The sequence below is a fragment of the Corvus kubaryi genome, unplaced genomic scaffold (assembly GCF_017639235.1).
Source record: "Corvus kubaryi isolate FWS band 111438036 unplaced genomic scaffold, C.kubaryi_AGA036_p1.0 76, whole genome shotgun sequence".
In the NCBI taxonomy this organism is placed as follows: Eukaryota; Metazoa; Chordata; class Aves; order Passeriformes; family Corvidae; genus Corvus; species Corvus kubaryi.
Genome location: NW_024582063.1, coordinates 5,428,748 through 5,450,614, shown reverse-complemented (window position 1 = coordinate 5,450,614; position 21,867 = coordinate 5,428,748). Strand labels below are relative to the sequence as shown.

Genomic DNA, 21,867 nt, shown 5'->3' with positions numbered 1-21,867 from the left:
GGCGCGGGAGCTGCTGCGGCGGGTGAGTGGCGGCGGCGCGCGCCGTGTGACGCGGCGGGGGCGGGGCGGCCGGGATGGGCGGGGCGCGGCGGGCGGGCCCTGGGGGCGGGCCCTGGTGGAGGGAGACCGGGAAGGAGGGCAGGAGGGAGGGCTGACGTGTGCCTGGCGCTGCCGGGCCGCCATGGATCCCGCGGGCGACAGCGGCTGGCCGGCGGAGGAGCCCTCGCCGCGGCGGAGGCTGCTGCAGGTGAGGGCAGGGAAACGGGCGGGCGGGCCGTGAGGGGCGGCGGAGGGGCTCCGGCGGCCGGACTCGGGTGCTGACACACCTCCCCCGAGCCAGGCGGGTCCCTGAGGGGGTCACCCCGGTGCACCCTGCCGTGAGGGGGGCTGGCGTTCCGCGCCCCCGCGCCGTAATGTGGGGCAATCCCGCGGGAGCGGAGGCGGCCGCTGGCGTCAGGGATCGCTGCCCGGCCTCCGTGGATGGCGGGGAGAGCTCGCCCCTCGGCCGGGCTCTGCAGGGGCAGGTGTGCGCCCTCCTTTCCGTCCCCTCTGCCGGCTGTGGAGAAGGTAGGGAGAGAGGGTAAACAGGAGGAAAGGAAGGGAGAAGGCTGCGGCACCCGTGTGGCTCGCACAGTTTGTTCCCTGAGAGCCATGTCATGTCACTATCATGTACCAGGCATTCGCACCTTCCCCAGGTGCTCTCTGGCCTCCATGTAGAGGAGGAAACTCATGGCATATGACCCTCTGACCGGGGCAACAGCTGGGAGAAGATCTGAGCCATTTTCACTGGATTGGTACAGGCATCAGATGTAAAACTGTTTGGGTTTTCTTCCCTATAGTTTTTCATCCTTGTAGTTTTATTTGGAGACAGGTCAAATAACTACCAGTGCTATGTAACGCAAATTGTGTGCATCAGCTCATTTTGCTGTGGCTGTTCTTTGCCAGCAGACTGCCACTGTCAGGTGTCCTCCTGGTACTCGGGAGTTTTGCATCGAAATGAGAGCACCGGCTGCTCTGTGGTTTTCTTCGTTTTTGGTTTTCAGTTTGCAGAAAAACTGCAAGAAACCTCTAGATGGTTCGCTGGCTTTATGAGAGGAATAAAGGCACCTGTCAGAATGCTTGTTTCACCTCTCTGTTTAATGGAAACATACTCATAGCTGTCACTGCTGTCGGTTTGCAGTTGGTCGCCACGCTGCCTGAGGAAATGCGTCCTGGGCCTGATTTCCATGGACTTCCATGGGAGCCTGTTATTATAACTGCCTTAGTGGGAATTGTTTCACTTGCTTTATTTTTCTGGAGAACCTGCCTTTCAGTGAGTATACTTGATGCTTGCAAGCCTGCTGATGTTTCACTAATTGTCTGGTCCTTTGTATGGTTAAACTGTTTCAGCGTCAGTGGTGTCAAAGCAATATGTAGTCTTTTGTGTTTTTACTTTTTCTGTTTAGAGCGTTAGTGGGAACTAAATGCTGGGCTGAGTAGCTAAAGTAACTTGCAGTGCTAAGAAGCATTTTCTGTAAGCTGTTAATTGAAGATTGCTTAGTAAGAGGCATTTTTTGAAAGCAAAATAGAGGAGTATCATGTAAATAAAGAAGCCTGGGGAAAGGGTCAGCATATCTTTGATATGAGAAACCTTTCATGTGCTTGAGCCTGTTGCTGGCTATATCCAAAACAAGCAGTTAATCCTCCCCGCTTCATGTTGTCTAACTGCTTGCAGGTACTGCACTTAGAAACCTAAAACCATGATATTAATTCTCATTGGAGAGCCTCTTCCATTTGTCTTCATTCCTACATGGATAATTTTCTGTGCAACAAAAAGTCTTATCACCAGCTCTCAACTATGGCAGTGCTTCTCCTTGGGATCTGAGGCATGAGAATCAGATAGGCAGATTGCTTTTACAGCTATCCAGTTTAGTCACGATATGTTCTGGAAGTTTGTGGAATACTTTATATTTGCCTGACAAAAATAAATTGAAACTTTGTTATCTATAACAATATTGATACTGTTTCTCCTTTCCTAGTTTTGGTATTGAATATGCTGGGTCAGTTTCAAATGCCAAATGGTGTTAATAGAGCAGCATAAAAAAGCTTCTGAAATTCTTCTTTTACTGTGTTACTCGGTGTTAATTTCGAAATGAGCACCTGTCATGTGAACATACTGCTTTAAAGGGCACAGAACTGGGATGCAAGGATTTTTTGTGTTTGCAAGTTTGTGGCTGTGGTTTGATACAAAATGGCCTCATTTTCTGTGCAAATTGGCTGTGGGCAGTTACTGGTATCCCCTTGGGGAGTGAGTAAACAGACATTTACTGAGGCTCTTGGACAGGGCTTTAGCCTGGGAGCTTTTATTAGAAAACAGCTTAAGCTCGTTTGTAGTGTTACTCAACACTCACTGGCAGTGATAGATGTGTTTTCCATATGCTGCTTTAACCTGCATGTAAGTGGTCCCCATAGGGAATATTAATAACATTTTTCACTTACCACTTTTTATGGCTAATCTTTTTGTTTGTCTTTTTGTCTGTTTGTTCTCTTCTGTAGGTAAAGAGTAGAATATACCAAGGTAAGTTGCTCTCTACTCTTCAGTGTAGTTGATGCTTAGGTGTAAAAGTTTTGAAGATTTATACTGTTTCAGAGGACCAAGTATTCATCTTCACTCCCTTTCAAGGAGAAGCTCAGTCCAAGGTTACAGTGTAAGCTTGGCCAGTAAATGATACTTAGTTGAATCTGAGGGTTTAAATTTTGCCTCTGATAATGCTTTGATCAGGAGAAACAATGCGGCTCGCACCTGTGAAATAAAGGGCAAGGAAAAGCTCCACATCGTTCAACATAAATATGAACCACTGGTTCATGGGGCAGAGTTTGTTTTTGTTTTCTGACCAGCAGGGTGTCTGCTTTTGCTTGCTCTTTCTCTCAGAAAGCAGGAGCTGATTCCTCTTGTTTTTTGGATTGAGGGGAGCTTGAAACTGACTGCTGTGCAAAGAGACACTCTAAATGTAGATCTAGATATGCAGGTATTCCTGTGGCCAACACATCACTTTTTACAAGAGTTTTTCTCCAGCTTCAGGTTCATAAAATTAAAGTGTACTGAATGGAAAAAAAAAATTCAAAGTAGGGTGATTGCTGGAACTCACAATTGAATAAAAAATGAAAATATGGAAGAATTGTCTTCCTAGGCACTCTTTGCCTCTTCCTCCCTCCCAAACCATTTTCCTTACCATTCATTCTTCTCTAGTTTCATTGTGGTTATACTGCAGTTTTCTTCTGTACAGTTAATGCAGAATTAATGAGCTGAAAAAAGTCCATCTTAGATCTCTAAGGTGATTTCTGTAGTGCAGGAAAAATATTGGTATTGGTGGTGCAGAAATTACTTAGCAGCCCACCCTAAAAAACTGAGGAACATGGATTTAATTCTACCACCCAAATACTTTTCTCTTTGATGCTGTATAGAAACTACTAAAGATAAGAATAAATAGATATTCTTCAAGCGTGATACAGGCCATGTCGTTATTAAAATCTTTATCCAAAATAGGGGAATATTAACAGTGACAAAAATGCTTTAAAAACATAGATTACATTTGGAGTCCCTAGGATAAAAATCTATTATCCTCTCTTAATGACAGTAGTAAAATTAGGAGGCCAAGCTAGTGCAGGGATTGCTGCTTCCCTTGAATTGCTGAGAGCTATCTTGAACCTTGGCAGCCACTTGCTGTCTCTCCTCTGCCCCGAGTGGGAAAGGCCAGGGATGCACTGTCCCAGGAGGCTTCGTGTGGGAGGGAAAGGAGGAGTAGCAGTTGCCATTGCACTCTGTGGGATGCAGGTGGAACAACCAGTGCTCCTTGTTGTGCTGCAGGATTTGCTGTGAGGTAAATGGCACTTGGGGCAGTCAGATCCAGACCAAGGTGGCTTAGGACTTGAAAAAGAACAGCAGTTGGGTGGTTTTTAAATAATTCACAATAAAATAATTGAAGCATGTTAAAAGATTTTCATTGAATCCTAAGGGTTGGTGGGTGGCTTGTTGAGGGTGAGAAGCAAATGCATGCCAAGGCTGCTGCTTGGTCACAGGCCTTTTGAGGTCTAAGCAGAGCAGTTCCTTAAGACCTACCAGTGCTGTGTCCCAGCTGACAGTCTCTGTTCTGTTCCCAGCAGATCTTTCAGAGCTTTCATCCTCTTACTTTTGCCCACGAAACATTCAGCTTCAATAGAGCAGAAAGGGAAGGTTGTTAGGGAAAGTGTGGCATCTCCCTGAGTGTCTGAGCAATGTTCTGAGACTGCTCTGAGATCCTCACTGTTGGCTCTTCCCCTGAACACATCTCAGCTGTGTGTAGCCAGCACCTCACTCTGGTCTGGGTTCTGGGAGCAGCTTCTGTGAAGTGGATGCAGGAACTTTGTGCTTTGTGTCAGCTTTACTGTCTTGTTTTCAATCCTAACTTTAAGTGAAAGCTAGAGATGCAGAAAGGGCTGACAGACAAGGAATTACCAGTATCTTGATTTATGCTTTAGTTATTAGCTGAAAATATTCCTTGAAGTGGTAGTAATGATAACTGATTTTTTTCCCCCAGCATATAAAGTACAGTTACTGTAAGCTTTCTTTTTCTTCCTAGTGACAGAAAAACAACTTGCTGAAAAGATTAAAAACCTTCTGCAAGAAAAAACTGAAATCTTAGAAAAGTTGTCAGAATATGATCAAAAGGTATTGTTATAAGTTGTTCTTTGCTTCCTCATTTTCTGTTATTGCTTTAATGACACAATCAATGCAACATCTAATATATTTTTATTTTCTGTTCATACTGAATACTATGTTGACAATTTCCTCAGTTCTGTGTGGTTGTTTCTGTGCTTAGATAAAGGAGGCAAAGGAATCCGTGAAAGTGGCCCAAGAACAAAAAGACATTCTCTCAGATGAAACTGTAGGGCTTAAGGTAAGAGAAAGTTAACTGTCTCTGTACTGAAAGCAGAAATACAAATAAAAATAGTTTGTTTTAGGTTGGTCTTTTGCATCTTTTTTTTTTTTTTTTAAGGACACTGTCAAAGAACTGGAAGAAGCAAATCAGCAGCTAGATAACAAAGTGAAAAATCTGCACACCATGCTTGAAACAGAGAGAAAAAAGAATGAGAAGAAACAGAACAAGGTTAGAAGAATTACACTTGTGTCTTGCATTGTCCTTAGCTTGATGTGCCCTAAAAGCTGGTCGTGACCTGATGGGTTAGATAGAGGTAGAACAAACAAAGTGAGTCACCTCAAAAAGCGAGATTAAATGAAATTTTAGGTTTATCCCAAGATCAAAGGATTAGTCTGTTGATTTATTTTGTTTGGGTTTTTTGTGGGATTTTGTAGGGTTTGGGGTTTTTTTGTAAGATCTTGATGGACTTGTGTGGCTATGTGCTTTCACATACAAACAGATGTATTCAAGTCATGGGCTAGGCCAGTACTTCCTAGCTGGAGACAGGAAGTTTCTTGACAATATAAGCTGGAAGTTTCAGGTTGGTGAGAGACATTTTCTTGTACTCAGAGCAGCATTTAGTTCTACAGTAAGTGTGAAGATCTCTAAGCTGCCCCTCTCTCTTGTCCAGAGGTATTTGTTTTCTCTTTCTTCTTCTTTTTAAACCCTGATTTTTCTGTATCAACAAGCTCTTTGGCCTTGTTTTGGTCAAAGGTTGCTGCTCATGGTAGCAGCACACGTTCCTCTTGTTGTGGGCTGCACAGGTGTACAGGGAACTTCCTGGCCACAGGCAGGCGGAGTCGGGGGTAAAAGTTGATTTGAATGTGCTGAATGTTTCTATTCCTTACCTTATTGATAAGGCAGTGCTATGTTGCTGCCAGCTAATGGATGCTTTAAATGGAAGTTTGTTGGTGTTTTGACTTTGCTTCTACGCTTCCAGATGACACAGGTTAAATAATTACTCAGGCTGAGGTATGTGTCAGGATAACACTAAGTCACTGCTCATCTTTTTCTTATATAGCTCTCTGAAACCCAGAAATCCTTGGAAAAACTTCAGGAAGCTATCACTATGCATTCTGCAGAGCTTTCAGAGGTAAAGCATTATTTATACCCCCTCAACAGTCAAAAATTTTTATACCAGGAAAATTTGTATCTATGGAATAGAAGATGCTGGCTTGGCAGGTTGCATGTTGTTTGTGCATATGTACCTTTTTCTTTTCCATTTAACCAGTTTTTGTGTAGCTCTTGCTCCACTGTAGTTTGACTTTGTCGTCTTCTTCCTTTTTATTTCGTGCGTAGGTGCAGATAGCCCTTAATGAAGCTAAACTGAGTGAAGAAAAGGTGAAATCTGAGCTTCATCATGTGCAGGAAGAGAATGCTAGACTGAAAAAGAGCAAGGAGCAGGTAAGTTATGCTGAGGCCAGGCAACCTTGTCTTTCAAACAAAATATCTGGCCTTTATTCCTAGGTTTTTTGAGTGTAGCCTCAGCATGTCTCTCTTTTCTTAACATGGCAGAATTCCACGTTTTCTATTACCATGATAAAGTTTAAATGCTTTGTGCCTGCTTGCATAGGCTGTTTGTGCAGCTGAGCCACATCTCTGGTACGAAGGCTTTGCCAGTTCCCCTGATGCAGTTTTTGTCAGCAAAGTCACAGAAAGTCTGTGCTGATGGGGTAGTCAAGGCATGATGGAGAGATTGCCACTTGGGGTCAGGGCTTAAGGAAGTAATGGTGAAGAATTGCCAGAAAGCAATTCTGAAGCCAAGATAATGGGGAGGACTTTTAGCCCTGAAATTTTGGGATAGTTCTTTTCCAAATAATTATAAATATCTCTTTTCATTCTTCATATATGAAGTATGTGGCTTTTAAGGAATGTGTTTTGATTACCTCTGGACTGCAATTAATTCCTCATATTTTGAGGTGTGTGAGCAGTTTGATGTTGGGATGTTAGCTGAGAAAATGTCAAATTTGTAAAGTCACCTCATAATAAACTGCAGAAAGATTCCCAGCATCCAGTTCTGCCAGTGGAGCAGCAATGAGCCTGTAACTGAAGTTCACCCTTTATCTGTGACCCATGGTGATCAGTTATCACCAAAGCTGGTGGTAAAATAGACTTTAATTACCTACACCATGCACTAAAAATAAAGCAAGTAATCATCTCGCTTTGGTGCTTCATACAGCTGCTAAAAGAAGCTGAAGGTTGGAGTGAGAGGCATTCTGAGCTCCGTGAGCAGATTCAACTGTATCAGAAATCTCAGAAGGACATAGAAGAGACACTTGCCTACAAAGAAAATGAAATTGAAGTAGGTTCTCTACAACCAGCTTGCTTTCAGTGTTAGGTATCATAAAACACTCTGGTATACTTCACAAAATGCAGAGCAATTGAATCTTTGATTTCTTTACTAGGTTTTAACCAACTGCATTATGCAGCTGAAGCAGCTGGACATGGATTCAGAGGTCCAGAAGGATGACAAAGGGTGTGAGTGGAGCCCAGGAGATGATCTGGCCAATGGAGAGTTGCCAGGTACAGTGATCCCACCTGAGGATCATGTGGTGGTGTGCTCGTGGCATGTTACAGAGGGAACAAGGGGAATCCATGCATATAGAGCTGCCTGTGGGTTGAGAGGCTGCCTGCTGGAATCCTCAAACACAAAACATACCTAACTGAAGGGAGGAACTGGCAACAAGGTCAATAATTGCTTTTAGATTACCTTTAAGGTAAACCATGAGTGTAATGACACGGTTGTAAAGACTGTGTATAAAGGTTAGTAATTAAGAGCATTCCAAAAGCTGAGAGTCTCAGCTTTGTTGTTCTGCTACGTTTATTTTTGATATGAATTTTTAATGAGCTTTCTGCTTGCCTCCAGATAAATAACTAATTTAGGTAACCACATTTTTAAATATGAAAGACCAAAATAAATGTTTTCAAAACTATTCAGGCAGTTTGTCATTTGTGATGTTGCACATGTATTTGCTGCATCTGGTTTTGAAATCCTTCTTTCTTCTTTTTTTTTTTTTTTCCTTTTTTCTACTTATAGTGTATGTGGGCTGGAAATTCCCACTTCTTGATTTTTCTTTTGGTTTTTTTTTTTTTGACTGTGTAAGGAAGGAGATCTATCCTAATTAAAGTGTAGGGAGTGTTACTTTTAACAGTTGTCCACGGACTTGTTCACAGTTAAAAAACAGGGAAAACAAAGATATTTTTCTCTTTTAGATATTGAGAGTGAGAAAATGAAGGCTCAGATTAAGCAGATGATGGATGTCTCCAGGGTATGTTGCATAAGTATCTAATAAATGCAGTCACGTTACTGCTATGCCTATGATCATAAACTCTCTGCTCCTTTTTTCAGGTCAAAACGATGTTATCCATAGTTGAAGAAGACAGAAATCTTCTGCAGTCCAAACTGAATGATGAGGTAACAGCAAGACACGAGCTGGAAGGTAGGTTTAGCAAAATAACTGCTTAGGATGAAGTGCTATTGGTGGCTTAAAAAGAAACAGAGCAGCATATAAGTGACCATAATGGTTCTTACTGCAACTTCTTCTCCAACAGAGAAGATAAAAACGTTGGAACACGACTCCTCTTCGCTGCAGTCAGCCAAAACTCAACTGGAAAATGAATGCAAAACTCTTCAGCAGAAAGTAGAGATACTTGGTGAACTGTACCAGCAGAAGGAGATGGCACTCCAGAAGTAAGCCTTTCCTGTCTGTTGTACCGTGGGCACTGTCCAAATGCTCTTCTCTCAGAAAGGTCAAAGAACTTGGAAGTTGTGGTTGGAATAAGTGATGGCTACTGTTTCAGTACAGCTGAGGCTGATACCCTCTCTTTACTTTTGCCACTATTCCAGAGATTCTAAAAAGACTGTCAGTGTGCACACACAGTATTGCTTTCTACTTTTAAATTTCTGGAGAGAGCAGGTGGGTGGCTTGGTCTGCAGATTCTGTGGTTGCTCTGTTACATCATCCAGAAGTGTCAAGGAGAACATAGGGGCCATTAAGATTTGTTTCTGTTACTCTGACTTCAGTTCAGTGAGCCTAATTCTCATAATGTAGAAACTTTAGTATTTCAGCCTTGTGAGCTTCTTGCATTCTCAAAGGGCTAAATGAAGGCTGAGTTGGTGATGGCAGCTGACAGGAATGAATCGTCAGTGGTGAGGATCTGTTGTGTGCCTGTGTTCATTCCTCATTTATTTATTTACTTATTGAAACGTCTGTAATACCATATCAGTTTTGTGGAGAAAACTGGAGAATGGGATTCAGAGACATTCTCAGCTAAATTCTGTAGGAAAGCTGAAATTGTGATGGAGAAGCAATTGAAATTCCTAAGGTTTGAGTGTGTTGGTTGGGGGAGGCACAGGGTTGGAACAAGCACAAGGTTGGAACTAGGGCTGTAGTGAAACTGCCTGACCTTGTAACTTCCATGGATCCATGTGTAATAAACTTAGAATGGAGAGGTGGGGAGGGTAGCCCACCCTTCAGGGAAAACTTCTCTTGACCTCTGTGAAGAACTTCTGTTCCTTCCAAGACATACAGATTACACTGCCTGTTAGTACTTATTGATTAGCATGAAGAACTTACTGATTTTTTTTTTTTTCTGGAAAATTGTTTTGACTCTTAGCCAAGGAAATGGATTATGTTGAACTGGCTATTAGCAACAGTTAACTTGCTACTGGTTTAATGGTTCCAGTTTTGTGGGATAGCTCTGGTAAGTTAGGAACACACTATGGACCTCTTAAATAGTCCAGAAAAATGTCAAAAATAAAAAAAATAAAATGAACCATGAGGTTATAAAAAGACTGTGGAAATCGATTGTGTAGCAAATTGGTATGCAGAATACTTGGAAAAAGCTTCCCACATGGTTAATAACTATTGAACGTGTTTGTCACTTGGGCCCTCAATTTGCCCCTTCTCACCACACACTCATTTCTTCGTTTCCTGTGGTTAGTGTCAGTCCAGCAGACTTTCTTGTTTTTACCTCCATAAATCTTGATTTCCATCTGTGGAATTGCTAGGAAAACTACAGGATCTGAAGGGATGAACTGTCTGCAGTTGATAGATTCTGACAGATCTTCAGAAGCTGATGGAACTTTCTAGTCAACTCCGTGTCCGTAATTTTAAGGTTTTATACACAAAGCTTTTGTCTGTTGGTTTCAAGAGACAGGATTTCTGTCTCTCTTTCTAAAAAATCTTTCTCTCTATGATCTCACACATTATTATAGATTTTGATATTGTCATTGGCAGGGGAATACCTAGATTTTGAGTTGTAATAGATGTAGAATGCTAGATTATATGGTGCATTTTGTTTTTCTCTATGCAGAAAACTAACCCAGGAAGAGTATGAGCGTCAGGAGAAGGAGCAGAAATTGTGTGCTGCAGATGAAAAAGCCGTGCTGGCCATCGAGGAAGTGAAAGTTTACAAGTAACTTGAATTTCTGAAGATTACAATTTTCCTTCTATTTCACCTACTGATGAAAATTCATTCAACTGTCTCTCCTTCCACTCTTTTTCCTTTTGTACAGGCAAAGGATCCAAGATATGGAAGAAGAATTGCAAAAAACAGAGAGATCTTACAAAAACCAGGTAAACTTGTTGCTTGCTGGTTATCATGTCATCTTCTACTGCATCATTCCAGTGCTCTGTGGTGAGTTATTGGAAATACTGGTAGCTGGATAAAAACTTACTAACTTCTTTTCTTTTCTTCTCAGATTGCTGTTCATGAGAAAAAGGCACATGACAACTGGGTAAGAATGTTCTTCATTTTCTGATGCCAACAGTTTGTATTTGATTTCACATCGGTGCCATTAATGCAGTTGACAAAATTTTCCCTCCCAGCTCATTGCCCGCTCGGCCGAGAGAGCTCTGGCTGAAGAGAAAAGAGAAGCAGCCAACCTGAGACAGAAGTAAGTACAGAAAAGACCCTCTCCATTGCTCTTTGAACGTGCTGGGAGTTGCTTGGGGGGGAGAAGAAGCTCAGAATATGCAGTGCATTTTTAAGTTACTAATTTTAACTACTGTTAAACTGTTTTGATGGTTAAAATATCATTTCTTAGTGAAAGCTGTAACATTTTACAATGTAGTTTGCCTTGTTACATTGTAATAGATACAACTCACATGTATTGTTTGAATAATAGTAAGAGACCTTTATTTTTCAAAATCAGATTAATAGAAGTAAACCAAAAAATCATCATGCTTCAAAGACCAGTCATTGTAAAGCCAACTCCAGGCAGACCTGACCGCCAAATCCCACCACGACGAGGTAAATGCTGCTGGTTCTCCCAAATCTTTGGTCTTGGAGTCAGTACATCATAAAAATATAGGGCTGTGATAAATTGTAGAAAAGCAAATCAAGTGGTTTTAATTCTTTGGCACAGGGCCCTTAAGCAGAGATGGCTCTTCTGGCCCATCACCTGTGAGTGGAGGAAATCCATCCCCCACACAGATGATTGATGTCCCTGCCCGGCCCCTCTCTGCTCCTCGAAGGGAAGGTGCAAGGGGTGAATTTGGTAAGTAGTGAAGTTCCCCTTTTTTGACAACTCTTGTGCTACAAGCCCAGGAACACTAAGCTCAGATCTTGGTTCTAGGAATAGTGTTGATATTGATAACTGCTTTATTAATGCACAAATGAGTGGTTGGTGGTGGGGGTTTTTAAATAGAAATAGCTCAGGCCCATGTTATTTAGGGTCTCTGGGGTTCTTGTTTCTCTTAAGGTACAATGGTGGATGGCCCCCCTGCCCCACGACGGCCACCAGAGCTACCCGGAAGGATGTCTGTTCCTGGTAAGCTGTGTAGTCTGCAACTTACTCATTACTCTCTCCCTTCAAAAAGGCAATTTTAAACCCACCTTCCTTACCCGACACATGGTAGGACACTTATTTGTGGCTCTCTTTTTAGATATTGGGCCTGCTGTGGCATCCCTGATCAGCAGTGAGCCGAGAACCTCCTCCCCTTCCACAGCAATGGATGGAGTGGTGAGTTGAGAACATCCCAAGCTTCAGGAAGCCTTTCTAATACATGATTCACTGTACTTCCTGCTGCTTCTTTAACTATATCATGTTCTGTCTTGTCTATATCCTGTCACTATCCCTATTTGCTGTCCAAAAAAACCCCAAAAGCAACCCTCTCCCAAAGAGTCTGAAGCCCCCAGTGTAACTACAGATTCACCTTCTTCCATGGAACCAGCTGCAGTGAGTATTTCAAGGCTGGACATGGTGATGCTGCTTTGATGGAGAGGAGTAACAGGCTTGGTGTTCTGAACTGCTGAATAACAAGTGCTCTGTGGAACTAACCAAGGGCTTGTCCCTCTGTCTCAAAGGGCTTCTCTAATGATGAGCAGTTGTGCTCTGGCTGTTGTGGGATTGCAAAGGAGATGCTTCTTGTTAAGGACTGTGGGCAAACACTTTGGAGTGACTACAACAATAATCCTAAGTAGTTGACTTCCTTGTGGTATTTAAGTACAATTCCATGTGTAATTCAAAGTTCCAGGTCCTTTACTAAAGGACACCTCAACAGGGATCGAACTTTTCTTTAGTACAGCTTCATCTAAACAAACTTGTCTCACTACCCACTCACTCCTGAGTAGTGCCAGCAGTGTTCTGGGAGAAGGGATGATGATGGTGCAGTAGCTGTCCCTGTTTTCTGCCTGGTTAATGTGGTTTGGAGTATGTTGGGGGTTATTTTTCTTTCGTTCCCCCGCCCCTTGTACGTGTTTGCCTCTGGGTGAGCAGTCAGGTTGTTCAGCAGTGTCAGTGCTTGTCTGCTGCAGTAACTCACTGAAGTGTAACCTCATCTTGCCCAGGGTAATGCTGGTGCCAAAGGCCCCTCTCCTTTCCCTGGGACACCTCTGATGAGCTCCCCAGTGCTGGGGCCTCCGCTGCAGCCACCCGTTCGCTATGGACCGCCGCCACCTCCTCTGCGGGGGCACTTTGGGCCTCGGCCTCTCCCTGGGCCCCAAGGTATGGCTGCAGGGCCCTGTGCTGACACTGCACTTCTTGGAGTCTGACTGCAGAACCCAGATCTGCTTTTCCTTAGCACGCGGCTTCCTCAAGCTTCATGGGCTTTAGAGCTGGCTCAGTAGGCGTGGATTGGGTGGGTTTTTTCAAGCCTCCTTCATGCCGAGGTATTTTTCCTTGTTTATTCTAAAATGCAAACCAGCAGCCGAAAGTCCCTAGAATATAATTCATGGGCTTTGAAGTCCTGCATGTGACAGTGATCCACTCCAGAGCTGCTCCAGAAAATGACAAACTGAGGAACTAATCAGGAGCTTCTCTGTTTAAGTTAAAGCAAGATTTCATTTAACTCCATGATTTCCTTTCCTTCTAGGTTGTCCTCCCTTGCCACCTCTGGCTGGAAGAGATTTCTTACCTACTCCTCGTTTAGGAATGAGAGATTTGCCTCCTGGCCCACTCCCGCCTCCTCCGGATCCCAGAGGCTACACACGTGGGCACCCTCCCTTCCGCCCCCTCGGCCCTCCTGGCCCCAGGGATTATCCTCGAGGCCCTCGGCTCCCCCCGCAGGCTTCCAGAGACTATGCTCCTTCTCCCAACAGAGACTTGCCTCCACCGGCACCCAGGGACTGAGGGCAGCCGGCCCCAAGGACTACGCACAGCCCCAGTGCAGGATCCCTGCCTGCAGCGCCCGGCTGCCTCCATGGACCTGGCTCTCATGTGCTTTCCATGGGCACAACTCTAGGAAATGGCTCTTGGTTTGAAGACGTTGGTCCCATTTCACTATATCTCAGCTTTTGCAGGATTGATTTTTATCCAGTTGCTACAGCCATCTCATGTGCATTTATGATCACAAACTCATCCATCCACTTCGGCTGCAAGAACCTTTCTGTGATGGACTTGAACCTACTCTAAAAGTGCAATAGGAAGGAAGTACCTGTGTGGAGACTTTTAATTCAATGTAGCCTTTGTAACCAGTTGGCAAATGAACTAATTTCGTTAAAAATGTAAATCAAATCATTTCCTGTGGAAATAATTTTTTAAGTAAAATGCTATCCAACCTGCCTTCTTCATCACATCATTGAGCTGCAGTTACTGTAGGCCAGGGGTTTACATGAGGACTCTGAGGTTCTGGGGTTTTTTAAAAAAGATGTCTGGTCAGAGATCAGAAGCACAAATGACACTGTATTCAAAGGAAAGTTATAATAAAAAGCAAAATTCCTTTTGCTAAACCCCGAAGGCTTTGTTTCAGTGCCATTTTTTGTTCAGAAGGAACATTGGTTCAGTAATGTGACAAAGAATACTACAGTTCTGAGTACAAGAATTGAATCGAGGCCAAATTAATGCTGCTACAGGGTAATGACCATGTTACCCTCATGCTGATCTACTCTGACACAATATGGACTTGCTTCATGTAATGAGGACCAAGGAGGATACAGCTTCCAGATCTGGAAACCTTGATGAAGTTGTGGAATTGACCTGTGTTTCTGCAGTGCCTCTCCACTAGAGAAACTCAGAACTTCCCAAATTGCTTTCTGCTTTTGAGAGCACTTTGCAGCATCAAGCAAAGTTTGAGAGCTGAGTTTTCATCTTCCTCAGGGTTAAGAGCAATTGAACTTCTTTAACAGGAAGGCTGGACTTGGAGAGCCTTTTTTCTTCCATCAGAAAAGAAAGTAGCATCTTTCTGTAAAGCAGAGTGGGGCTGTGAAACCATGTAAACTTCTACTGCAGCTACCAACACTGAATAATTTTCAAAACACACCCCACACTTGCAGTTCAAGTGTTAGTGCAAGTATTTGGAACACCAGGCCTTTGACTGTCTCGGTGAGTAAGGTTTCTCACAAGTGCGCTGTACAAAAGGCAGCCTGAGGGAGGAAAAAAGGAAAACAATGCAGAATAATAAAAAACCCTACTGGGAGGCCATTACAGCTTTACTGCCAGAGTACAAGCAGCCATTAAAATTGCCATCTAGGTGTTACATTCTTACAGTACAAGTGTAAAGCTTTAGATTTCAGATGAAAGACAAGCTGGAACATCACTGAAGCATAAAACAATCCCAAAGCCTTTGGTGTGTGCAGCAGCAGTGCTGGCAGTGGGACAGTTCACAGAAAAAAGGCAAGGGATAGAAGCAACTTTAAAAATGGTATTTCACACTCAACAGACATGAATTCACAATCAGTTAAATACAAAGCTCTACTTGTGTATTTAACAAAAATACTTCAAAGTTGACATTTCATATAACTGGCATTAATACAGACATCTACAAGCTGGGGAAGGGTCCAGGTAAGCAGCAGAAACGATGGGTTTGTACTTTCAAGGGACAATATTTCAGTTTGCAGGGTGGCTGATGACACATTGATGAACATCCATGACTGAAAGTCAAGTTCTCTAAGTTCAGGATCTTTCCTTCCCCATACAAGCCTTTGTGGTGCTCACTGTCTCCTCTCTCTTGCCCATCCCAGCTAACAGTAAGAACTTAAAAGTTGGATGGAATCTCCCTCTGGATGCACCAGGAGTCACCTTAGACCCACACATTCAACTGCAGTGCTTACCCTGGATGGCAGGGCTGGACTGAACTCCAGAACCAGCCCTTCCACTCTGCGGGGCCACTCAGTGCCTGCAGTTCCTTGGTCAGAACAAGTTCTGAGCCAGCCAGGGGCGACTGCCAGGTAAATGGGCCAAGCTCAGATTTATTTACAACCCCATACTAACGCTTTGCTCTGTCCTTCTGCAGAGTTCAGAGGATGATTTGTATTTGGTTTTTATCAGTGTAGGTATCCTCCTTTAGTCTGGTGTCCAGAATGCTGCATTCAGAGGTGTTTCCATAACTCACAGGGATATCTTGATAGTCACCCATCAGCTTTAGAACCAGTGGGGTATTGTAAAGACCCATAACCAGGACATTTCACCTGCCCTTTTTCCCCTCCAACCAGCAGTGGAATTAGAGCAAGTGTTGCTGACTTCTGTTGTAACACCTAAATAATGTCATCCCTAGTTATACCAGAGCAAAGAAAGGCAAGAAGATTAGGACATTCAAAACCAGCTTTTTATCCTAATCAACATGGTAAAGCTAAAAATGCTGAACAGCTGAGTGGAGAAAGACAAACAGCATGAAGAAAAGTAACATCCCTTCCCTTAACACATGATGTAACATCTTGGGGTGAGGTGACAGAAAAGAGGAACGGATGATACACCTGCATCCAGGCTGTTAAAAATAATTGACACTAGTTTGGGAGCTGGGTCTTCAGTTAGCATAGCAGAGTATTCAGGCACTAGTTAGATATGCAAGAAGTTTATCAAACCATAAAGTATCATATTAAATATCCACGCAAATATATGAAAGATTTGACTGGGTTCTACTTCTGTCCCTTTTTCAGGTCAAAAGGTGAATGCAAGTGTGTCATAATAAGCCAATGTCCTGCAGCTTATTACACACCAAATCAAAAATATAGAAAATAAATGATAATCCTATCTACTTACATAAAAAGGTAATTTTTTGAGTAAGTTTCCAGACTTGCACAAAATATGCAGAAAACTGCATACAATCAGTTTCCATAAGAACAGCAGTTTCATGTAAAAGGTGGGTCAGCCTGCTAGCCAGACCTACTTTATACAAAGCTCTGGAAAAATGACACTTCAACACTGAGGGCCTGTCCTGCTGTCACTGAAATGGCAAAACGCCCACTGCCACCAGGACAAAGCCCTGGAGAAGGCCTCTCTATCCCCCACCCACCTTTGCAAACCATTCTGTGACAAGATACAGAAAGTAACAGCTCTAGTAGGGAGTAACAGTGATTGCAAGGATTGTAACATGTATTCAAAACTCAGGCAGGGCTGTAAAATCATAGTTCAGTGTTCTCATCTGCAGTTGTCCTCCTCCTGACCTGACCACAGGGACTTGTGGCCACCCACCTGACCCGCATTCTCCTCTCCCTCACTTCAAAGCACTTGCAGTACCTCAAGCCTCCTTCCCAGCCCACCTCGTCCTTCTCCCAGTCTTCTTTCACCCTGCCCACTCCAGAGGACTCTGAAATGCAGATGAGAGGAACTACAATAGCACAGCAGTGTAAACAGTTAGTAGGCCTGCCACATCTTTATTGCTGCAGGTTTGGCAAAGGGGCATTCTCCATCCTCAGGGGGAGCTTGAGGCAAAAGGAGAATAACGCTTAAAGATAAAAAGTGATGAACAGCAAACTTAGGAAAAGCAGTCAACCTATATCAGGGCTCTTGGAAAAACCTGTAGCTAGAAGTTACTGAAAAAAATCTTGCACTTGCATGGTGGGCTTGTCCCTGCCCCTGAAGTAGTGCTGTGCAGTGGGTGATGGTCCCGTGTGACCTACTGGCATGAACAGAGTCGTCTTCCCGCCCCTCGGAGCCTAAGGCTACTACACAGCTACCAGGACTTGTGGTTCAGTTCACAGAGGTCTCACAACTGGGGTCATTCCTTGTGCAATGTTTGATGGAGGTGAAGGTAAAGTGGTTTCTTGGTCAACAGTTGCAATTTCTTCCTTTTAAAGTCAGTGGGTTTTTTGTACCTGTAACCACAAGAAAGTGCATTAATCCAAGCGCTAATGGCTGTGCAGGAGGATGAAAGCAATCTAGAAAGCTCATCCTGTACAGATCTTATTACCCTCATCTTTTAAATACATCTGACAAGGCTTGCTGGAGGCAACAATAATGAAGAAATGGTATTTTCTCTGGATGATGATTTTTACAGGAGAAAAATTTCAATATGAAGTAAATGAACTTAATATTTTTGTAAGGAGATTCCCAACATAATACTCTGGATTGTAGGAGAGACCCAGTATCGGCTACTCAGTACTTCAGAAGTACTCCAAGCTAGCACAGACTAAGCACTCTTCCAAGAATTGCAAGATCCACCCTCTTCTTGAATAAAAAACCAAACCCCTCCCTCAGACCTTCAGCCACTCAGCAAGGGGAGGATGCACACCATGACCACTCAACACTACTTTGAAATGTTCATAAACTTAATTGCAAATCGGTACCTCATGCCTCAAATCAGATTTCCTTTACAGAAGTTCTGTACCAAAAGAATGAGTTGATTATTTTTTAAAATATATCAGATCTGACACTCAGGCTAAACTCCAAATTAAAATCTCCCCTACAGACTTCATTAAATTCATACAAAATTAAATTACTAACACCAGCATTTTATTTGGAAACAGGTCTAGTTTCTGAGAAGAGTCTAACCATCTTACTTGCCTAAAAGCATTTTATCTTCCCCTTTTTATTAAAGTATTCTTTAAGGAAGTCAATCTAATGAGTCCAAGAAACCTTCCTTAATGCAACAAGCCACACATTGTAACTGAAGGCTGGTTCATTTCCTCTGTCATTGTCATCCATAATTGTGAGTCACTTACAGTTCTATAACAATTGCCCCAGGTTTAATTTCATCCATCTCCATGAAAGCAAAGCACTTGGTGCTAGTAAACCTTTTCTTAGGCTTGTAGTGTTTGAATTCAAAGAAAATAGCTGCACCTGGAGGGAAAAATTGTTGAATAGAAAAGTTAGCAATTATGGGTAAGAGTTATCTGAAAACTTATCTGCCATTAAGTTGCTCTACTTAAATTGAAGGGAATTATCTCCAACACTTCTGTTATTTACTCAAAAGCTACATCGTGTTCTTACAATGCCCATCACACTCTCAACAGCTTAAACTCTTCACTCCATTGCTCACACCCAGGTACCAATGACTAAGCAGGTGATAAAGCAGCTCAATACCTGTGTAGCAGAGCACACTGCTCTGTTTTTATCTCTTTTCATTTCTCCCTTGCCTGCAAGCCATCCCAGTGACCAATTTGAAAGGGACAGGATGCAACGGTCTATTTTTATCCTTGTCTGGATCTTGAGCCCTGCAGCACCAGCTCAGGAGCAGCCCAGTGTCTGTGCTCCCAAAGCTCCTGGGCCCTGTTTCAGGTCTCTGGTACCACATACCTTTTGTTAGTCTTTCAATGTGTTTCTGAATCTCGATGTCCACATTAAAATGGACATATGTGTCCTCCTTCCTCAAAGCCACAGGAGTATCTTGCACAGGAGTCAGATCTATCCCATTCAAATCTGCAGGAAAGAAACAGCATGAAATGGCAGAAGCTTCTCAGACTTTAAGGTTCAGCTTTAAGAGATTTACAAGTCTCTCCTAATCCTGCCAGAAAAAGTTCACGCACACCTGGCTATTTCCACAAAACCTAAAAAAGGGGAAATCATATCCCTTTTCTTTTTGATTACAACATGAAAGCAGCTAAAGTTCTGGCAATATTTCAGATAAAAAAAAAGGAATTACCCCTCTTTTAAAGAGGGCATTTCTTTCTGCTGTCACCAAAAGATTCCCTTTCCTGTGCACACAGGACTGCAGCAAAGCTCCAGCCCAAGTGGGATACACACCAAAGGCTGCCTTCCACACAGGGTCTGCAGGGCACAGCTCACACATCCTGTGTATGCCCTGCTTTGTCCCTAGACACAACAAGCATTATTCCTCTTGGGTTTTCCACAGAGGCATTGCAGGGCCATGGGATGGACTCCAGCTCTCAGCACCAGCCCCTGGTTGTGCTGGTGTGGCACAGCCAATATTGTTTCTCACTAAGCCTCTGCTGTTTCCAGGGGTACATTTGTCCTCTTACTGTCTTTCCTCTCATTCCCGATCCCTTTCCCTCTGGCAGAGGAAGTTGCTAATGATGTGGCCAAGATTACAGATATGGAATGCACACGTTGTGCTTGGAGCACAGGCTGAGGCCCTGGAGCACCAGTGATTCCCTTCATCCAGGGCATGGGCTGGGATTGCCAATGCTGCATCGGGAACAAACCTCTCTCCAAACCTGCAGAAAAGCAGCTTGGTTTAGAACCAAGGAAATCAGCTACTAAGTGTCCTTAGACTCCTAACAGTGACAAAATGAGTCTTCAGAGATACTTTTCCTGACCAAAAACTTTGAGAAATAGAAGTGTCAAAAGACACCATTAGCAGACTCAGGCATACCCTGCCCACACACTCACTTCTTGATCCTAGTTTCTACCTCATTACTTGGCAGCCACACCATTTCCAATGAGTTTGGAAACAGGGAGCCTCATGTTAACAGAGAGACTTGTTGGGAAAGCAAGCCCAGCAACACAGAGTCTCCCTTAGCTCCAGAAGGGAAATGAGAGCTACAGCAGCAGTTTTAGCAGTGTGCAATGAGACAAACACTTCAGTGGCAAGGAACAAGGAATGTTTGTTTTAAAAGCCCTGATAAGTATTCAAGGGACGTTTGATAACTGATCCTTCCCCTGTGCCAGAGGACGTCTGGTGGAGGAAGCACTGATCACACATCTGACAAGTGTTTCATCCCTACATTTAATATCCAATAGGACATCTCAAGAGGACACATACAAGGTCATTATCACAACTGATAATAACAAGAGGATATTGGCTCAGCTACAGATTTTTACATGATAAACAAACAAAAAAAAAAAATCAAACTCCTACAAAGATTGTAAAGAGAAGCTGAAGTAAAGCAGAACAAGGCAAGGGTAAGCAGTTTTGACTACAGGGGCTTCCTGCTAAGAAATGCAAAATGGGGGACAGATACTTCCACTAGAAAGAGTGTGAATACCAAAAAAATCTCAGCCTTAAAAGACACCAACTATGTTACCATCTGAAACAGAGAAATCCTAACATTGCCTATCCTGGACTGACAGAGAGAGAGGTTCTTCCAGATTTATGGAGGCTCTCAGCCCACCAGGCTTTGGCCAAGCATTTCACTAGCCAGGCTAACACTTTTATTTTATTTCATTTGCAAGCTTTGCTTCCCAGCTTCATACCCATTCCTCTAGACCTCAAGCCCTGGTAAGATTATATTTGTAGTACTACAAAATTAGTTGAATGAGAGGGCAAGAATGGAGTCAGTGGGCCGTGGTTCCCCATCTCCAGAAAGCCTGGAGACCAGTATGTGTGGGGAGTACACACAGTCCAAGAAGATCTGTACTCAGGAGTCAGCTGCAGAAGTCATGGCAGAGAAGTAGGGCAAAGTCACTCAGCTCTCAGCAGGGACAGGCACCCCTGAGTGCACAGAGAGGAGCGTATCCTGCAGAATTCACCTCCCAGTAGCTCTCAAATACAGAGTTTTTCCACCCGTGATTAAAGCAGAAGCCCTAAATCCACAATAGAACTACCAACAAACGTTTTTCCTGGCAGGCTGAAAAATCAATAGAGCTTTCAGAAAATGCACTCTCTCCAAAGCAGCACTGAGGAGGCAGAACAGAAATCATTACCCTTTACACTGACTGTGATGTAAGGATCAATGCACTGCCCAGCATCTTTCAGACCAATTTTCTCTATGTTGATGGTGAGTAATGTCATCCCGGGTTCAGATGGCAATCTGGGCAATAAAGTACCTGGAAAGAGTAAAGCATATTATTAATCCTTGGTGTCATCTCACAGCAGAGGCTTTGCTTGTCCCATCTTCTCTCATGGAAGATGCTGTTCTTAGGGGGTACAAACTCCAAAGATTCATATCCCAATAGAACACAGCACCATGGGAATGTCTGTGTGCACAGACACCAAACATCATTTGACAAATTTCAAAGCCCCCCCCAAAAAACCCAAGACTGCCTCAAGTCGAATCAACTGATAAAAAACTAGTGCCATAAGAATAGAGGGGAGCATTGTTTAAAGTGTTATTTCTTGCTGTCATGCGGAATAACCCACTTAAGGAACTCACTTGGTATCATTTTTGAGAGTTAAATTTGGGAGGCTGGATTCAATCTGCAGTTGCAGGAGGTTCAGACACTTGATTAGGAGTCCCACCCCACTGAACATGACTTGGCTTCACGTTGAACATTTAGACTGGGAGATTAAGGAGGAAAATGGCATCGTTGCAAATCCCACAGTACAAAAGTAAACCAGAAAATTGATTCTTAAGTAAGCTCTACTGGCTTCTGCTTAAGGGGGGTGTAGTGGTTTGGTCCAAAATACTCATTACTGTTTATCTGCTGTGA

At 43.3% G+C, this 21,867-nt stretch overlaps 2 protein-coding genes across 5 annotated transcripts in view; one reads left to right on the top strand and one right to left on the bottom strand.

Moving 5' to 3' along the window:
* The window catches only part of MIA3 (MIA SH3 domain ER export factor 3), a 28,295-nt gene extending 14,177 nt beyond the window's left edge, over positions 1-14,118 (top strand). The window contains exons 7-30 of one of the 3 annotated variants that reach the window (XM_042051822.1): positions 1-22; positions 1,181-1,312; positions 2,536-2,557; positions 4,599-4,687; positions 4,839-4,916; positions 5,016-5,126; positions 5,959-6,030; positions 6,237-6,341; positions 7,117-7,239; positions 7,343-7,460; positions 8,151-8,206; positions 8,287-8,377; positions 8,490-8,628; positions 10,254-10,355; positions 10,456-10,516; positions 10,642-10,677; positions 10,769-10,836; positions 11,095-11,192; positions 11,308-11,439; positions 11,644-11,712; positions 11,828-11,904; positions 12,049-12,120; positions 12,732-12,888; positions 13,256-14,118. In XM_042051822.1, coding sequence (XP_041907756.1) covers positions 1-22; positions 1,181-1,312; positions 2,536-2,557; positions 4,599-4,687; positions 4,839-4,916; positions 5,016-5,126; positions 5,959-6,030; positions 6,237-6,341; positions 7,117-7,239; positions 7,343-7,460; positions 8,151-8,206; positions 8,287-8,377; positions 8,490-8,628; positions 10,254-10,355; positions 10,456-10,516; positions 10,642-10,677; positions 10,769-10,836; positions 11,095-11,192; positions 11,308-11,439; positions 11,644-11,712; positions 11,828-11,904; positions 12,049-12,120; positions 12,732-12,888; positions 13,256-13,512 — 2,287 coding nt within the window. In that variant the 3' untranslated portion in view covers positions 13,513-14,118. The remainder of the gene's footprint in view (positions 23-1,180; positions 1,313-2,535; positions 2,558-4,598; positions 4,688-4,838; positions 4,917-5,015; positions 5,127-5,958; positions 6,031-6,236; positions 6,342-7,116; positions 7,240-7,342; positions 7,461-8,150; positions 8,207-8,286; positions 8,378-8,489; positions 8,629-10,253; positions 10,356-10,455; positions 10,517-10,641; positions 10,678-10,768; positions 10,837-11,094; positions 11,193-11,307; positions 11,440-11,643; positions 11,713-11,827; positions 11,905-12,048; positions 12,121-12,731; positions 12,889-13,255) is intronic. The other 2 variants (XM_042051823.1, XM_042051824.1) reach the window with 2 other exon arrangements.
* Positions 14,119-14,776: 658 nt separating this feature from the next.
* AIDA (axin interactor, dorsalization associated) overlaps positions 14,777-21,867 on the bottom strand; it is a 30,176-nt gene continuing 23,085 nt past the window's right edge. For both annotated transcript variants that reach the window (XM_042051825.1, XM_042051826.1), the window contains 4 exons: positions 21,142-21,264; positions 18,835-18,957; positions 18,261-18,378; positions 14,777-17,414 (listed from right to left, as the gene is read on the bottom strand). In XM_042051825.1, the coding sequence (XP_041907759.1) occupies positions 17,318-17,414; positions 18,261-18,378; positions 18,835-18,957; positions 21,142-21,264 (461 nt within the window). In that variant the 3' untranslated portion in view covers positions 14,777-17,317. The remainder of the gene's footprint in view (positions 17,415-18,260; positions 18,379-18,834; positions 18,958-21,141; positions 21,265-21,867) is intronic.